The 18,586-nt window shown below is 34.9% G+C and overlaps 2 protein-coding genes across 2 annotated transcripts; one reads left to right on the forward strand and one right to left on the reverse strand.

Moving 5' to 3' along the window:
* Positions 1 to 604: 604 nt before the first annotated feature.
* Positions 605 to 5,185, forward strand: LOC117314902. Its single transcript, XM_033868998.1, has 2 exons — positions 605 to 888; positions 3,519 to 5,185. Exons 1-2 carry the CDS (start codon positions 799 to 801, stop codon positions 4,593 to 4,595), a joined length of 1,167 nt encoding a protein of 388 aa, XP_033724889.1. The 5' UTR covers positions 605 to 798; the 3' UTR covers positions 4,596 to 5,185.
* A 3,014-nt stretch (positions 5,186 to 8,199) lies between these two features.
* Positions 8,200 to 18,586, reverse strand: LOC117314903. The gene is made up of 2 exons (XM_033868999.1): positions 18,359 to 18,586; positions 8,200 to 11,362 (listed from the first exon to the last, which is right to left on the reverse strand). Exon 2 carries the CDS (start codon positions 10,600 to 10,602, stop codon positions 9,430 to 9,432), a length of 1,173 nt encoding a protein of 390 aa, XP_033724890.1. The 5' UTR covers positions 10,603 to 11,362; positions 18,359 to 18,586; the 3' UTR covers positions 8,200 to 9,429.

An 18,586-nucleotide genomic window follows, 5' to 3' on the forward strand; every position in this document is an offset into this window, starting at 1 on the left:
GCCGTCGATAAACGAAAGCGTTTATCAATTTGTTTTTGTGGCCATTTGGCCATAACACAAATAATTACTATACACATACCCTCTGACCTTTTACCTATGATCGAACAAAGGGGCACCCAACGGGGTTTTGTATTAGATATAAATCGTAATATTAATTCATTTTCTTATTTTTTATCTTTTGTTTTTAAAGAATAGCATCAAAGCTCACTTCATTGTTAGGGAAGGAATTTAGATATCCAGCTAGAAATATTTTTGTGTTTCAAAAACATAATTTTCGGATTTTATTTCGTATTTCTACGCATAAAAAATCATTGAAACCTATGAAAACATCCGTTCAATTCAAATATAAGCCATTTGGAGGACATCAGCTTTTTAAATAGCGTACAATTTCTGCAAGGAAAGAAGGAACCCCTACCTAGGCCTTCCTAACGACTTTTATACATAAACTCAACTAATATTTGGGAACGCTGTTAGGAGTTCATATAGGTAAAACAATCATAAACACATAAAGCGGTATTACACAACACATGCGGAATCCGTCGTAACTGATTGATGATGCATGGCATAAGGGCAGTGGTAATGGTATATAAAAGGCAGAGAGACACCGAATCGATAAGAACTAACCAGCACTTCTTACAAGAACTACCATATTTTTTTTCTTTTTCGTAACTTTGTAACTTTTTTCGAACTTTGCGACAACGACAGGGGAACACATCTCAAGCAAGAACTCAACCACCAACCATCAAGAACACAATTCACAGCTTTTTATTATAAAAAGATTTATTCAAGCCTACCATAATGCTTTCGGAGTCGGGAAGACAACTGATGAAGATCACAGTTATACAGTTCTTCATCACAGCAACAATTGCCAGAGTTTTACCTCAGATGGTAAGTATATCAACATACTCCGATTAATTACACAATTAATTTGAGGTTTTTTTTCATGTCTGTACAAATTTTGATTCTATAGAATATCTCACGGCCATGTCATGTTATATTTTATATTTTTGTTTGTAATTCGTATTTTTTATATGAGAAACATGATATAAAACTTTTTATAAACGTATGTGCTACACCTATTGTTACTTTTGGTATTAAACTCAGGAAATACAATGTGACGTGTAGTCATTGTTCAATAACTGGGTTTAATAAATACAACTTGTAACTTTGTATTTATAACTGCTTTAAAATTAACTCCGTTTAATTAATGCTTTTTGTAAGTATTCAATCGTTACATGAGTACAACTTGTAATCATTTATCTGTAAATCAGTTAGATAAATACAACTTGTAAATATTTATCTGTCAATCATTAGATAAATACAACTTGTAATAATACAACTTGTAATTAATTATCTGTTAATCAGTTAGATAAATACAACTTGTAATTATTTGTCTGTCAATCAGTTAGATAAATACAACTTATGATTATTTATCTGTCAATCAGTTAGATAAATACAACTTGTAATAATATAACTTGTAATTAATTATCTGTAAATCAGTTAGATAAATACAATTGTAATTAATTATCTGTAAATCAGTTAGATAAATATAACTTGTAATAATATAACTTGTAATTAATTATCTGTAAATCAGTTAGATAAATACAACTTGTAACTTTGTATCTATATACATGTATCCTTCAAAAGTAACCCCGTTTAATTAAAGCTATATGTTTGTATTCATTCGTTACGCAACTTGTAATTATTGATCAATCACTGCCGAAATGAATAAATCATGTAATCATCAATGTATAATTTTCTTATATAAATACAACTTGTAATTATTTATCAATAGCTTCCAAAATGAATACATCACCCAATTATTCTTTTCTCTTAAACACGTTTTTATAAATGCATAGTTGTAAGTTTCTGAGTCCAGTTGTTGAAAAGGTGATTAGGCTAATCGGAGTTTAACAACAATTTTAAAATCCTAGTCACATCATTTCTGTTAGAATTAGCGTGACAAAACGTTAAATCCTATAGTCACATCATTTCTGTTAGAATTAGCGTGACAAAACATTAAATCCTAGTCACATCATTTCTGTTAGAATTAGCGTGACAAAACGTTAAATCATGGTCACATCATTTCTGTTAGAATTAGCGTGACAAAACGTTAAATCATGGTCACATCATTTCTGTTAGAATTAGCGTGACAAAACGTTAAAAAACAGTCTCTTCCTGTTTGCCTATTTAAGTAAATACACATACTCCGGTTTTGAAATAAAGGCGAAATGAATTTTTCGCTAATTAGGTGATTAAGCTAGTCACCTTTTGAACAACTGGGTCCTGAATTTGATTCTATCTTACAAAGTGTTGATAATAATGATAAAATTCGTGTTAAAACCTCTGGTTATTTTTGGTATATTTTAACATTTACTGTAATCTACTTGGCACTGTGTATGGTAAGTTAAAGATTATCCGGTAATAAAAAAGGAATATTTTCAAATGGTATTCTAAGAATTAAAATAATAGATAAATAAAAATAGAATATTTCCAATAAATGTAAACATGTCTTATCTTCACCGAAAGCGGTGAATTAGTCCGAGCACAGGAACAAATTCCCAGTCAACGGCCGAAATATATATATATTATATATGTGTGTATCGTTCTCATGTCCCTGTGGTACACATCTGTCAGAATATTTCTGGGTTGTCTCCCCTCGTATGTTGCTTCGCATAAGATATATGTATTAAAATTAGGGCCATATCTCCATACAAATTCACGGTATGCTTAAAACAAACAGAAAATAAGATCTTCTTTACACTTAAATGTGCCTTCAAAATATAACAATAAAGCAAACATCTATTTGCCATCTAGCCCGCCGTGTAAATAGAAATTCACGATATCCTTAAAAAGAAAAGAAAATAGTTATTATTGATATCCGCCCATCAATGAAATTGATTTCAAGATTTAAAACGATTTTTTTTCTGAAACAAACTTAAATAATCGTTAGTGGAGATCATGTGTGCAAATGCATTTTTTTTCATGCTGTTAATTTTTTTTCTCTGTTTCTGAAATAATTCATTTTTAAATGAATCAATAATTCACATTGATGAGTCTTTGTTAATCAACATGTGTATATATTGTTGCTCAGGGTGACAGAGACAAGTCTTGAATGATATGAAAAAAGACACATTCATATAATTATGGACCATTATCGAGCAACTCTCTAATTTATAATATTCTACGAAAATATTTCGCTGTATCTTTTCATTTTTCCCAAAAAGCAATGCTATTATCATTTTTATTTTTCTATTTTTTTTTTGTGTTTGTTTGTTGTTGTTCGTTTTATCTTTCTTTTTGGGGGGGGGGGGGGGGGGGAATGCATAGTTCAGCGATGGATTGATTTGATGTAAACCTTTTTTTTTAGAATTGTCTTAGTTTCTGTTTAGTGTTTAGTTACGTTATGACTTGGTAGTGATTTTATTAAAAACTGAAGAAAATCGTGGAGAACAATTAATAAGTAAATGAATTAATAAGTAGATAAATGACGTCACTTTCCCCGTCTTGTCTTACAGGATCGCCAATACCAGCCCAGAAATTCGCCGGACTCTAGATTCGGCCCCGGTCCAATTTTGACCCCGGTCAAATTCCTGAGCATATCCAAGCTCCAGAACAGCCAATTAGCATACGATGCTGATCGTGCGCGAGCAAATGATCTTCAGAATAGCGTCAATAATGGTGGCATGCAACCTGAGTATTTGGAACCAATCAGTGGCGCGCCTAAGCGAATCAGAATCGAGCTCGCACGTGGATCTAACAAGAGGGTGTCAATTACACACAGATCCGGCAGACGAATCCATTTCACCTTAATGGGGAGACAAGACTCCACACAGAATGGTCCACGACAGATGAGGGTGATGTTTAAAAACAGACCTCAGAGCGTTGCCATGGATATGCCAGCCAACTCCGTTAATGTCAACGAGTTTTCCTCCGAGCCACCTACCTTCCGTACTGCTGTTGGTGGTAATTCTGAAACGAACCCACGAGGGCCTAGCAAGATCGTTCTTATAAGAAACAACGGTCCAAGTCGGGTACCAAAGCGTGTCATTGTTAGAACGGTAACCGGAAGCGGAAGTCCAAACAGACGTGTCGTGAGAATCCATTTCGTCAGGAACAACAACAACAAAAATGACGTCATCCAAAGGGGAGCAACTCGCCCAGAGATCACTATGCCATCCACAAATATGGATCAATACCCACAGGTTAATAGAATGAACAACAGAGGAAACGTCGAGACAACTTCCGGTTCAACACAAGGTCAAGGCCAAAGTCCACTCCAGAATTTACTCCAAAGTCAATTTCAAGATCAAATCAATGGCCAAGTTCTAGCCGAACTTAAAGGAAAGATCGAAAGTTTGCTCCAGGATCAACTGCAAGGACAACTTCAAGGTCAAATTCAGGGTCATCTACAAGGTCAACCTAAAGGTCAAGCGTCTTCATCTCCCTTTCCTGCGGAAGTTGTCGATATCGAAGAACCGGAAATAGCATCATCCCACCACGGCAAAACAGCACAAGCAACACCTACCCTAAGTCCAGTGACACAGGAACAGTCGACTTCGCTCCCTGTGGATGCTGAAGCTGAAGAATTGTAAATTGATAGTTCGAGGTGAATACTCAAAAAATGCAATACATAAATCATACCTTTATATTTCGAATTCGATGAAACACGTTTTATACCTTTCTTGATTGCTTTCGAAGCAAGAGAAGTAAGTCACCTTGCTTAATCAAGAAAGGTTTTCGACTTCAATATTATTGCCATGCACTTTTTCGAATTGCATGCAATATGGAGAAGTTGTAAAGTATACTAAAGTTGTGAATGAGGAATATTCACTTGATAATTTATTAATTCGTGTATTTACGTTATCATAACTATATTTGGCACTCGTAACATCTCGGGCACTTTCGCCTAGGCTCGGAATCAAGCCGGACTTGACGGAATTGGCCGACATGTTCCGAATGCTCAATTTGGTTTCCCAGGTGTTTTCTGCTTGTGTATCTCCTTTGTAAAAGAGTTCCACATAAAAGAGCTCCACTTGTCGCTCTTTCCTGTGCTATGGTAGTTTTTTTTGTACGAATTTGCTGATTAATTCTTTCATATTTCTACTCTCATGCTGGTCATGGAAACGTAACTTATTAAGTTTTATTTGAAAAACATTGAATAATAAAATATTCAGCATAACCATATCTTGTTTCTTTCGTTTGTATCCGTTCTATATGATTATGTTTTGTCTTTCGAGATGCTTACTAATGACGTCCAGAGCCCAGTTGTTCAAAAGGTGATTAGCTTACAAATTGATTAGAGAAACAAATATTTCTCCTTTACTTGAAAACCTGAGTGAGTGTATTCCTTAAAACAGACATATATGAAATGACTGACAATGGTCATAGTTTCATCAAATTTTGTTAGTTTAGTTTGACCAGAAATAATTAGGATTTTAAAACTGTTTTTAAACTGTTATTAGCCTAATCACCTATTGAACAACTGGGGCCTGAAGAAATGACTTGAGTGAGGCTGCCCACGTGGGCTATATCCGGGTACTTACATTTATCCCGTGTCGTTATAATATACAAACTATATACACTCGTAATGTTGACGAGCTTTGGTAAAATATAGTTTATTAATCAGATAGTTATTCTTTATTATTTTCTAAACCAATCCTTTTTAATATTGAATATATGAAATTCCGAAAGGAATTTAATATTCATTATTTTATCTATTTATTCTCATATATATATATTATATATTTGGAAATCCGCCAGAACCATGAAAATTCCGCAAAATATCAAAAATGATTATTTATTTTTCTTTTTTTTCTTTTCATTTTATTGTTATATTTTTTTTATTATTTTTTTTTTTTTTTCATTTTTTAACTGAAACAGAATGTCGCTATCGGCATTCTATTTTAAAGTCATAAGACGTTTTATTGATTAAAAGATAATGCTATAGTTTCACGTCACAATGGTCAAATGACGTCATCGATACATTCTCTATTACATTTGCCTATTTCACAAGGTGATATATTGTTTGTACATTCTTCGTGTTCAGTTCTTCATAATTTAAAAGAAAAGAAAAACCACGGTGATTTCTTTTTATTATTAATATTATTAACCGAAGCATTTTATATCTGGTTGATATAACGATGTAACGACCTCCCTGAGGGTCAGTAACTGTAATAGTTAGCCGGACAACAGTTACATGTATGTGGTGTCTTACTAAAAGCCTGTCTATGGCAATGGTCGCTCTGGGCATGCGTAGTCTTGTCAGAAGCACAACCTAGGGCAAAACTACCTTGGACGAGTAATCAAAATGTCAGCCGGTGTCGACACCGGGGGGACGGACCGTAAAAAAATATGTAGTAACATGCACTGGACATCAGCTGGTCATTAAGTTCGGCCTGGTCATCTGGTCGTAATAGGTGTATATATACACAGAACTGACCATGGTAACATGTGTCGCTATCATGAAGAACTGAGGAATGTCTGCATCCTTCCCGATATCCAAATCTCCGCTTGTAAAGTGCATTTACGCTGATTCATTCTCGACAACTCGTCTTATTTAGAAAAAAACACACACTTAGATTATCTGTTTAATAATCACACGGAAATTATGATGATGTAGAAATATTTACCCGGACACATCTCAGAGGTATCCGGATATATCAACAATCTTTTCTTCAAACCCAGATTTGTAAGAATCCAATACTCTTTAGAGGTCGGCAGGTCTTCAACTTGTTGACCAAAATAGTTAAAATCCAATACCCCTTGGACATCACTTATCCCCTGAGGAAAATCCTTAAGATAATTTTTTCAACAGAAAAAAAAATCATTTTTACGGAAATAACTGTACGTTTTCTCATGTAAACATTCAGTTACTCGGTTTAACCTCTGACGTCATAGACTGAAGAGTTCCAAATCAGCGTGACTGACCGATACGCTGATTAGCAGTCGACCGAATTTGATTCTCCCGTGAAAATTGCATTTCTTTCACTTTGTCGTCGTCAATAAACCGCAAGATAAATCTGATTTGTTTCGTTTTCGACTTCAAGCTGTTTCAAAACATTATTTCTATATATATATAACTAGAACTTCGTAAGTCATAGTGACCACATAAAATATTTTATTGGTCAAAGGTAAAAACTAGCGTTTCGTAAAAATTGTATTTCTGTCACTTTGCCATCGTCAATAAACAGAAGATATAGAGGATATCTAACAGTGTCTTCAGTAATACCAAATATATTTCACTCGTGTGGCTAATATTTTGATAATTTTTTCACTCGTGCGCACTAGTGAAAAATATCACTTTTATAGAATGAATTATTTTTGATTTTTCACTGGTAAAAATGTAACAAAATCTTATATTTGTTTTGTTTTTGACTTAATGCTATTTCAAAACATCATATATGCTATTAGAATTCCGTTAGTCATCGCGACCCCATGAAACATTTTATGTGTCAAAGGTAAAAAGTCGACAAACTAGCGCTGCTGATGTATCTCATGGGACCTCAACTGTTTGGGATCAGTCTGCCCTCATATGGTAAAAGTTAGTCACGATTTAGTTTTTTAAGCTTTAATTTTTCGAGAAACATTATGTAAAATAATGACATCTCCATAACTTTTCAAACACCCCTTACAAGACGTGTCCTGTCTCTAGTGTAGACGTTATGTATATAGTGTATGTCCGCTATGGATGACAGGAGTATAAACATATTTTATTGCCTTTTCTTTCATAGCAAGGGGATTTGGCAAAAGTAATACAATTAAGTATAGAAATAATACTAGAATCATAGACATTTACGCTTATCGATCATGTCTTTCAAAAATAATAGAAAAAATATAGAACTCTGTTTATCAAAGATTAAAAGCCCTTCTTTGCATTAATATCCCTTGTTATTAAAATCAAGTTAACGATTTTGTTGGTATCAAAATTTAATACAAAGGAATTTTCTGATATCTAAATCAAATGAAGATTTAATATGATGTAAAGTTTCCCAGATGAAAGTGTCTTTTTTTTCTTTTTTCTTTTTTTTTTAAATACAAGAGAATTGTTTAAGTCACATTTGGTGTATGGATATCAATGTATGAGTCACCAGTGGACAGAACAATAACATGTACAATATGTAGTTTAATTTAGATTACTAATCCATGAAACAATCCCAAGTTGGCAAATTATGCTCAATAATATCTTACGTTTTTTTCTCGTAATTTCGGCAAAATGTTTTTTTAATGATTTTTCATGTTATTTCGATGTTCCCATGGTGAGCGGGCTGAAGTTAGCAGTGGATTCGTTATAAAAATTCAAATTATGAATCCGCTGCCAATAACGAACCCGCCGCCAGCAGCGGATTCGTTATTCGAATCCCCAATAACGAATCAACTGCTAACTTCAGCCAGCCATGGTGCTAATATTTGTTTTGTTTTGTTTTGTTTTGTTTGTTTGTTTGTTTTGTTCTAAACAGATTATCCAAATTCATAAAGGATGTTTTCTGTGTTTGTGATGTAAAATGTAATTGAAATTGAAAGTATTGCTCACGCTCGATTTTGAAAAATTTGCATTTCGTTCTAGTTACCACGTTATGACAGGTTTGATTCTTTTTTCCATTTTTTTTTATTTGTGTATATTTTTGAAGCAATATTAACCTTTCGTATTTGTATCAGGAATGCTCGTCTTTTACAGTAAAAGGTAGATTGTAAGTTTTATTTTTTGCCGTTCTGAAATATAACAAAATATGATAGTTAACATATGACAATATACAATGGAAATAATACAATATAAATCAACTTTTTACATGACGTAATTAATCTTATCAAAGTTATATTTAGTCAACTGTGACCTTTTGTTACGTCATATTGTATTTCTGGGTAATTACCAATAATTCTAATTAATGTACATGATCATATGTTACATCAACGATCTAACTAACGAGTATTACTAAAAGACGAACGTATGTCCAGGTGGAAAACTTCTTAGTACAGTTCGAGATTAACTATTCCCTTCGACAAAAGATGTTCAAGTTCATCCTAGGGGGACGTCATTTACATACTCTCCTTGATGAATAACATTGGAATACATCCCTTTGGTGAATGATTTAATAAAATTAATATATTATCGATATCTGTCAAAGGTAGCTATATTCCGAAGCTCTGTCACCATAGCAACCGTCTGCTTTCAATAGGATACCATATATCGGAACGTCTCGGTGTTCTAGGTACAGTTATTACTGTATAACTGAACGTACCCCCTATTTATTTCCATTCTAAGACATTTTTTCAAATATTGCCACATTAAGTTCTTTTCCAAATACATATTTCTTTTCGCCTGGTATGGACTGGCGGTCATTTATCCCCTCTAGTCAATCACTTATGTTCTTATTAACATGAATATTTCCGAAAACCGATACAGTGACGTCACTAAAAGAATCAAATCTTTTAAGTTAAAATCACGGAGTTCGCTACTGTTGTTGTTGGAGGCAACAGGGGTTTGCTAGTTTTTGTCGAAGCTGCAATAGTAGTAATGGTTGTTGAAACACCCTCTTCAATTTCCATTTCTAATTCCCCTTCAGGTGCTTGCTTACTCGTACCGCCATTAGCGGCATTTCCACTTCCGGTTCCTGCCCCAGTTCCGGTTCCCGACCCAGTGCCCTGTTTATTATTTGTTTTAACAGTGTTGGCATTGTTTACGGCATTGGTTTGTTTACCCTTGCTTATTGTTATACTAGATATTTCTTTACCGTTCTGATCCACGCGCGAGTACTGAATTACACCGCCCGACCTGACTAACACAGGTGTCCCATACCCGCTCGGAGATACCTTGATCTCGGTGGTAGCCGTTTGTGGAGTCCTCGATTGACCGACTTCCGGTGCCTGCTGTTTTATTGTAACTCTACGCCTGGGAGCCCGTATGACTTGTCTAGGGGCCGTTACAATTACTTCCGGGACTATATCGAGTTCGGAGTTGATTAAAAACCTTGACAGTTGAGGCGTCCCCTCCTGTCCGTTCACAGACGACAACACTGAGTTGGCTAATTTGACAGACGCGATTTTCGAAGCCAGTCCTATAATATTATCAATGTCCATGTTTTCCAAACCACCGTCCAATGGATCTCCTATTATTCGGATCTGGCGTTGGCGTGGCGGTTGTTGCTGCTGCTGCTGCTGAGTATTTTGGAAACGTCTACGATGCATGTTAAAACGGGAAGGAGATACAATAATACGTCGGCCATTTTGAACCACTACTCGTTTTCCACTGTTAGAAATGCCTCTCGGAATACCTCCATTCCTTCGCCTGATATTGGACTGCATACCCGAGGATACATGAAAGGAGGGATTTCCACCGCCTCCTCCGCGATGTGATGTTTGTTGCATTATATTTTGTCCGTTTTGGAACCTCCCTGAATTTCTATTATTAAATCGTGCCAATTGGTGAGTATTTTGTCCACTGTTAAATTGTCTATTTTTCATTCCCATACTTCCGTCTGACATCTTGTCTTTAGAAAATCCATTTCCTGTGTTGCCCTTACTATTCCAAACTTTCCCATTTTGATGCTGGTTGTTACTCGAAATAGCTACACCGCGACCGTTTGATGATCCTGGCGATGACATTTGTCTGATGTTAGAGGATCTTGAAGTCCCGCCTCTACTTTTAGATGAAACAGATCGCGAATTCGCCGGATACTCCTCTTACGGCTACAGTCTGACCCCGTACCGGTCTTGTGTTTGGGTTGACAGTGTTAATATTATTTCGAACCGTTCCAGCTGCTGAACCCCGACCCGTGTTCTGGTTCTTACTCTGAATCACACCAGTTGCCGTCGCCATCTTGGTTTTTACATTCGTCTTCCTGGGCATATGTTGGACACGATTTTCGCCACCCGATTTACTAATAGCGCTACTAGCTCCATTACCGCTTACGGCCTTATTCTGCCGAACTCTGGTAACGCTAGCTGGTCGTCCAACAAACTTTCTGTGTACGTTGATTACTTTATTGATAACATTTCCCACACCAGATCGAATTCTTCCAGCCGACATGTTTTTACGCGTGGTTTTCATATGTTGTTTACCTTTCGCTTGCCTTGAAATCAAATTAGATTTCCTTGTCACGTGGTTTCCTGCCGACGACGGTCGACTTTTCTGTTTTAGATTATTTCCGAATGGAAGCACTTTCCGAAGCCCTTTCCGTAAGTTGTCTCCGATAGCTTTGCTTTCCTTGGCGCCTAAGACGCCTCCTATTCCGACGGACTTTCCATTCGTAATGCCAGCAATGTGAGTATTGCGGTTACTTGCATGAATTGTCTGAATAGAGTTACCTCCCGTGTTTAGATGTCTCACTGTCGTTCTGTTGAACCGAGGATTTCTCACATCAACCTGAAAATACGAAAATAAATAGTAAATAAAACTGTCTTACTAAATATGTAATTCAAACTTTCTGACATATGATTTATAATAAGCAAAATATAAGGACGCAAAAAAAAGCAACGGGGACAAGGATGAGGGTTAGATATAGCGGTATATAAGAAATCAATAAAAGTATATAGGGAAAACGTTAACTATATCAAACTTAATTCTACTCTTTGAAAGTAGGTTATATTTCTATGGGACATGAGTGTACTCTAAGTAAACCGCAAGATGTCTAGGATGTATGGTGACTTATATGTGCCATTTCGTTATTTCGTTATTTCGAAAAGACGATGATCTTCTCTCTGTCGCTCCGCGGATGAGAGTGCATGTCGGTATTTTGTGTTACAGCTTGAATATTGAAGTCAATCCTTATAATCTTATTTACTATACCACTCTGGACATCAACTTTAATTGACGAACTCTTTTGCCTTAGAAATTATTACGCCGATGTATCTGCCAATCAAATACGTCGACACAAACGGCGACGTGTGCTTTTTTTACCTAACGAGTTAATATAAAAGTATAAACCAATGAACATGCCTGGTGCAAATAATTATTCTGCATTAAAGCATGCTAATTTAGCAAATCTGTTGAATAATCTTTTGATTTTAATTCATTAAAACGAGTTGGAGGGCTAAACAGAAGGGGACTAACCCCGAAATATGGCGGTGTATTAGAAACCGTTTGAGATTTTTGTTCCTATTGCCCGAAAAGAAAATGTTTGGTACACATAAAACAACAACAACAACAACAAACAAATAAAATCACCAGTGAAGTACGTCATAAGAATGAAGACCAGGTGTTTCGGAAGAGTAAGCGTATTCTGCTTCAACTCTGATACGCACAAAAATCAAGATAAAGTCGGGGATAAGTCACATTTTCAATACAGGAACTAAACAGGTGTCAATTGAACTATCAGACAAGAAGCATTGGACAGGTCGGACATTACCTCACTCAAGGTAATATATCTTTTCTGAATGAGATGTCGACATAATTCCCGTAAGACACCTTCTCTCGAATCCTGATATTGATACAAATGTATTGTAAAACTTCTGGCCCTCTGCCTGTTGTTTAGTTCCTTATTACCACTAAGAGTTCACGTTGTCTGAATGTCCTCACTTCCCCCAACAGTTACTTGGCGACATTCATGATGATTTGGTGTAATTATAGCTAACAAGTACCTCCTACACATCTGTTTTTACCATCATTACTAGTAACATAGCTATATATATACTTATATAAATAGATACATTACACGTGCTCTTAAAATAAACATCCCTGACGAGTCCTAGGCGGTATGATGGTTTTATACAGTTTTTCGTTGTCCTGTACTGTATCTTATTCTAAATTATTTTTTTAAACTTGCACACTGTGTTGTTTTGTATAATCCGTACTGTCATAACCTTGCCTTTGTTTTTCCCTGGGTAATACTGTCTCTATCCAAGTAGGGGTCGAAAATCACATGCAATTATCCCAGAGATCTGAACATTTGTTAATAACTTCTCGTCAGTAGAGGTCGTGGCAGTTCATATAACAACTGTAGGCATTTTTCGTCAATGTATTTCCAAAGTTCCCGAGATAGCTTAGCCGGTTAGGGCGCCGACCAAATAACCTCAGGGGAAGAGCTGAGATGCTCGCTTCCTATCAGTGCCGGTATAAGTTTCACTGGACATTTAAAAACGGGTCAGTCTGTATTGTCGAGGTTATGTCATCGGGCAAGATGCTTTACCCGTATTGCTCTGAATGATATGCGACGGGCGTCTCATATGTTGTTCAGGAAGATACTTACCAACTGCCACAAGGAGACCCTACAAAATTGTAGACTCCAAACATTCCTACGAAATTCTTGTCAAGGTCAGCAAATTATAAATCCTTAGTTCTTGATTAAGGGTTAATGAGTCTTTAAAGTCCTAAATGTACCAAATGCATTATCTGTCTAGGAAACTGAGCCTTTGTTTATATATTTTAAAGCCTGTGTATGCCCTTTTGATTTTCCTAATATCTATTCTGGGTCACACAGGTTTGGCCCCTCGCCTTATTTGAAAGACCTAGAATGACGAAGCAAATATGGTGCAGATGTATATACATCGTTTGGATTGTACTGAGAGAGAGAGAGAGAGAGAGAGAGAGAGAGAGAGAGAGAGAGAAAATTGTGACTGCTTCGTGGTAAGATCTTTTAATTATTTGTTAATCCCGGAAGATACTTTGAGTACTTTCTTAGAAAAAGAAGGCTGGCACGAGGAGAAACTGCGAAATTCTTTGAAGGGGTAAAAACTGTGAAGAAAAGAGATTTGCAGGAATATCTATAAAACTGTACAAAGAACAATATACAATGGGTCCAGGAAGTCTAGGCTTTGTTTTCCCTGAGATCTAATGCCAGAAAATATACCATCAATGTCAAATTAAGGATAAAACCGACAAGCCCTGAAATTATTAACACAAAACTGAGAAGTTTAGATATTAGTTTTTATTCAATGGGCCGATAGTTTGGAATGTGTTGCCAGACGATGGTAGGTAGTGCCAAAACCCGACTAGCATTAAAACTTAATGTAAATAACAAAAAAAGGTAATTATGTCTTATTAATTCGTTTTTATTCAATGGGCCGATAGTTTGGAATGTGTAGACACACAATGGTAGGTAGTGCTAAAACCCGACTAGCATAAAATCTGAATGTAAAAAAAAAGTCTAATTTTATCTCAATCATGAAACCCTTTGTCATTATTTTATCTGATGTAACTTCCAACCCCTGTTTGATAAATATGATACTTACCTTACATCACTGACATGATATTTATATGCATACTGTAAAAGTGGAAATATTCGCGGTGTGGAAATTTTCGCTTATTTCGCTATCAGTAAATATACGCGAAAATTTCCACACGCGAATATATTAACACATAAAAATATTAGATATAAAAGATACAAGTTAGCGCAAAAGTATCTTGACGGCGCGAAAACATCCACACCGCGAACACTTTGGAAGCTGGCTAAGCGAAAATTTCCACAAGCGAAAATATTCACTTTTACAGTATGTATCACATGTTTATACAGAATCATAGCATCTCTGTAATCATGACATGTGTTATCTAACATTTCTTTAATTAACCTTACTGCGATATCTACGTCTGTACGTGTTAGGCTAAATATTGTTGTTAATATAAATTGATACATTTGTTATGTCAACAACTTAAAGAGGAAGATTCTTCTAACTCAAAAGTGTCCTTGATCATGAATAAAGTCTATTGTCATTGTTATCATTAATTCTTTAAACAAGTACAAATGAAAAGAAATGTGGAGGAAGATAAACTGAAAAGGTGCAAGGAACAATATACTATGATTAGAAGAACAATAAGCTTTGTTGCCTACGAGATTTGACGAGATAGAAATGATGAAACCCATTGTATCAATATAGAAAAATTTAAACGAAGGGAAAATTTTGAATAATAAATTACTGATCGGTCATCGTTTTTTAAATCAGTTAAACCCGTTAAACTTTTATCAAAATCTCGAAAAAGTCTCTTTTCATCAAACTAATTTTACATTCTTTTTTATTTTATACAATTGATGCGGCTTATGACATGACGAAAAATACGAGAAAATATTTTTTGTTAACAAACTTATGTTGATGATTCTGGGGCCAAAACATTATACACGATACACAGCGCAAGTATCTATATACACCTTACATGTACAGTTGTTGGTCAGACTATTATTAAAGTTGGACCACCGTGACATATATATAAAGTAATTTATATAATGTATGTACTGTACATATATCTTATAAAGCTTATCTTTTTTTCTAAATGCATCCAAAGTAATTACGTTTCATGAAGTAGCTAGTAGGCAGGTTATGCAATATGATTTATGAAATTACTTAATTGTCGCTTTTAATGATTATCATAAACACATACATATTCATTTAAAAATTTGTTGTCGTTTTTTAATTACCTAAACAAGCTTAACTATTAAAAGTATTTTCGAATTTAAACAAAAGTTTGATATTTATCTTAAGTTATTTTGACCTGTTACATTAATACTATGATAAGTCCATAAAATACATGCTGGCTCCTTGCTAAGCTATTAAATCGTCCACAAAGACATCGACCCAGAGCGTTTGTTTCCGGTTTTTAGCGCCATTTCTTAAGCAACCCACATAAACCTGCCAGTCTGTCAGAGAGGGGTCCTACCATCTGATGTATTTAATGGTTTGGACAGAGACATCACTTTCTGACGAATCTGCACCCATGTCGATATTCCTTCATGGGACGATACACCTAAGTATATCTATGTATATCAAACTGATATTAGCTTGGCACCGCTGGATAGGGCCTCATAGTAATTTTATATAGCAGTGTCTAATTAACGCTGCTATCAAGTGGTTCAGTTAAACTGAAAATGGATGATTAAACATCCTTCGGTTTTAATAGCTATACCAAAATACCAACTGTATAACTGGCAATATTTGAGAGATGCTTAGTTTCTCTTGCATCGCTTTCATTATAGATGGCTCGAAAATAAATATCAAGCAAGTTACATATGCACAAAAAATTCTGTATAAGTGTTCACTTTAGAAAAACTACAAGGTGGTGATTCGCGAAATTAATAACATATGTTCGATATAATCACATGATTTTTTATTTTAATTTTTTTTTACATCATTTGAATGATAAATCACGTCACAACCTTATTGTATCGATAGATCCAGTGCTACCTAACATCTCTCAAGGAACCAGAGAATGTCTTCGAAGTGAAAATGACATCATGTCAATATATTAACATTTAAAGATGTAGAATTTTACAAAGTTGTTGATATTATTTTTAATCGGCCTTTTTTATTACTCTTATTATTGACAATAGTGAACCACCTCCACTTTAACAATACATATGAAACTAAGACTTATAAAATATCAAATATCGACAAGTTCAAATTAAAATAGCCATTAATGAAAGCATAAATGACACCCAAAAGAATCAAATTCTTATCCAGTCGGAACCGATGAAACATCTAAACATTGGGTGGTGGAAACAGTAGTAACACACTTGTCTTTCACCTAGGCGGCCAGGGTTTGAGTCCCCGATCAGACTTGAGCAGGTATGGGTCACCTGCTCGACCACGTGGGTTTTTCACGGGTTCTCTTGGTTCCTCCAACAGTAACAACGCCTCGTGCGCGTCCATCCGGGCCGATAAGTGTGAATTATATAAGTTTATATGACTTGTTTTGCAATTGTTGTAATATAAACAAATAAGAGTTTGTATTTTGATATTGCCGTTTAATTCGAAAAGTTGATTGTTGGATATAAAAATGAAGCTATGTCTCAAAGCACAACAAAAAATACTAAACCAAGACAGAATGTCTGATGTATGTTTGTAAAAAAGAAAATATTGATCTAATTACGAATTCTTAAGTGTATTTTATACCTATTTTACAACAACTACAAAGCGATTTACAAACGGATATTAATCACTCTTGTTGGTTCAGAGGAAGTACACAAACAAGCCGTTATGTTGGAGGAAACAGGAGCACCAAGAAAGAAAATCGCGTGACCCTATTTCATTCACATTCGATTGGGAAAGCGAGCCTCGGCCGTCTTAATGAATGACAACTTTGCTACCCCTGTGCCACCCTGCCATACAAGTTATTAAGTGTTGTGTCTGTATAATATTTGCTTGAATTATACTTTATTTCAGATTTTTAGTGTGCGGAAGATTTGCTGACGATCTAATCATAATGTACGTATTCAACATTAACATTTAGCGGAGAAACCGTATGATTGGGTCAAATATATTGATATTAATCAGTAAAGAAAATGTTGTGAGTATAAGCACAGGAAATGTATATATATATATTGTAATTTAGAAGTCAATACAAGGGACGTTTATACAAGGCTTTCCAAAACATTTATGTATAGGTACATATAAACTCGATATTGTTGGTTTTGTCCATATCTGAATTTAAACGGATTAACGTGATGATTAATTGGCGAATTCAGACAATTGTAGAATAATAGAGGAAAAGGTAGTAGAATAAGAGATTTTTTATTTTTTATTTTTTGGCTTTTGTAATATGGAGCAAAGCATGGTCAATCTTAACATCAAACACGCAACTAAAACATTGAGCCACACAAATAATATGTCTGTTATTTGTAGAAGGGATGTTTAAAAGCATGACCAATTTGGCGGCCATTTTGAAATCCAAAATTCCATCTTTTCTACTCCACTTTAAGTACTGAAAACATCAGTGTGTCGCATTCGCTAAGATAAGCAAGTTCATTTATGCTGTAAGTTTTTATAATGTTTAATGACGGAAGTAAAAAAAAATTCATATAGTAGTAAAATATTAATTGTTGTTACATTTTAATTATAACGCGTTTGGTGCTAAGCTCAAAAACCCTAAAAATAATAATTGTGGGACACAACAGATGCAGTTTTGGAAGGAGAAAGTCACTTCCTTTTGATCCCTTAATAAATTATAGTTGTTTAATCGCACATTTTTTTTATATTAAGCGTTGAATCACAAACACGTTGAAAAGAAGTATTTGCAAAATTTAGGGGTCACCTTAATTGCTTTTCTGACTATAATAATAGGATAATATAATTTAACTTGTACAGTATAAAATAATGTATGTTACTTTTGTTAATTATGCAATCATTCATCCATCTGATGTCACACTGAAGAACATATTTGATGACGCTCATGAAAATATTTGATGAGGCACGTGAAAATATTTGACGATATATAAGAAAATATTTGAAGACGCAAATAAACGTTAGAGTCTATTATTAACTCCTTTCTCAAAAATGAAAATAAATAAATCACGCGAGATCAACATCTTAACTCTAAAATGTGTACAACCCAAAGCAATTTTAATGTAATTTGACATGCAATCAATATATATTTCTGACTTAAAATACGAACGATACTTAAATTATCAAATGTAAATATTGACCTTTACGAACTTACCTTTTTCGAAAAAGAACATGACACCCTTATTGTGAATACACAAAGCAGGTACAGAAATAGCAAAACGTATCTTGGAGGTTCCATGATGGTGTCACACCCAGTAAAGGTCCTTAAGGGGTGAAGACACCCCAGTTAAAGGGTCAGACTGGACAGACTGTTGTGTCACACAGATCAGGGATCCTTACTTCCGTGCATGCTTCACGCTATCCTGACCAAAACCTGAATAAT

The sequence above is a fragment of the Pecten maximus genome, chromosome 17 (assembly GCF_902652985.1).
Source record: "Pecten maximus chromosome 17, xPecMax1.1, whole genome shotgun sequence".
Taxonomy (NCBI): Eukaryota; Metazoa; Mollusca; class Bivalvia; order Pectinida; family Pectinidae; genus Pecten; species Pecten maximus.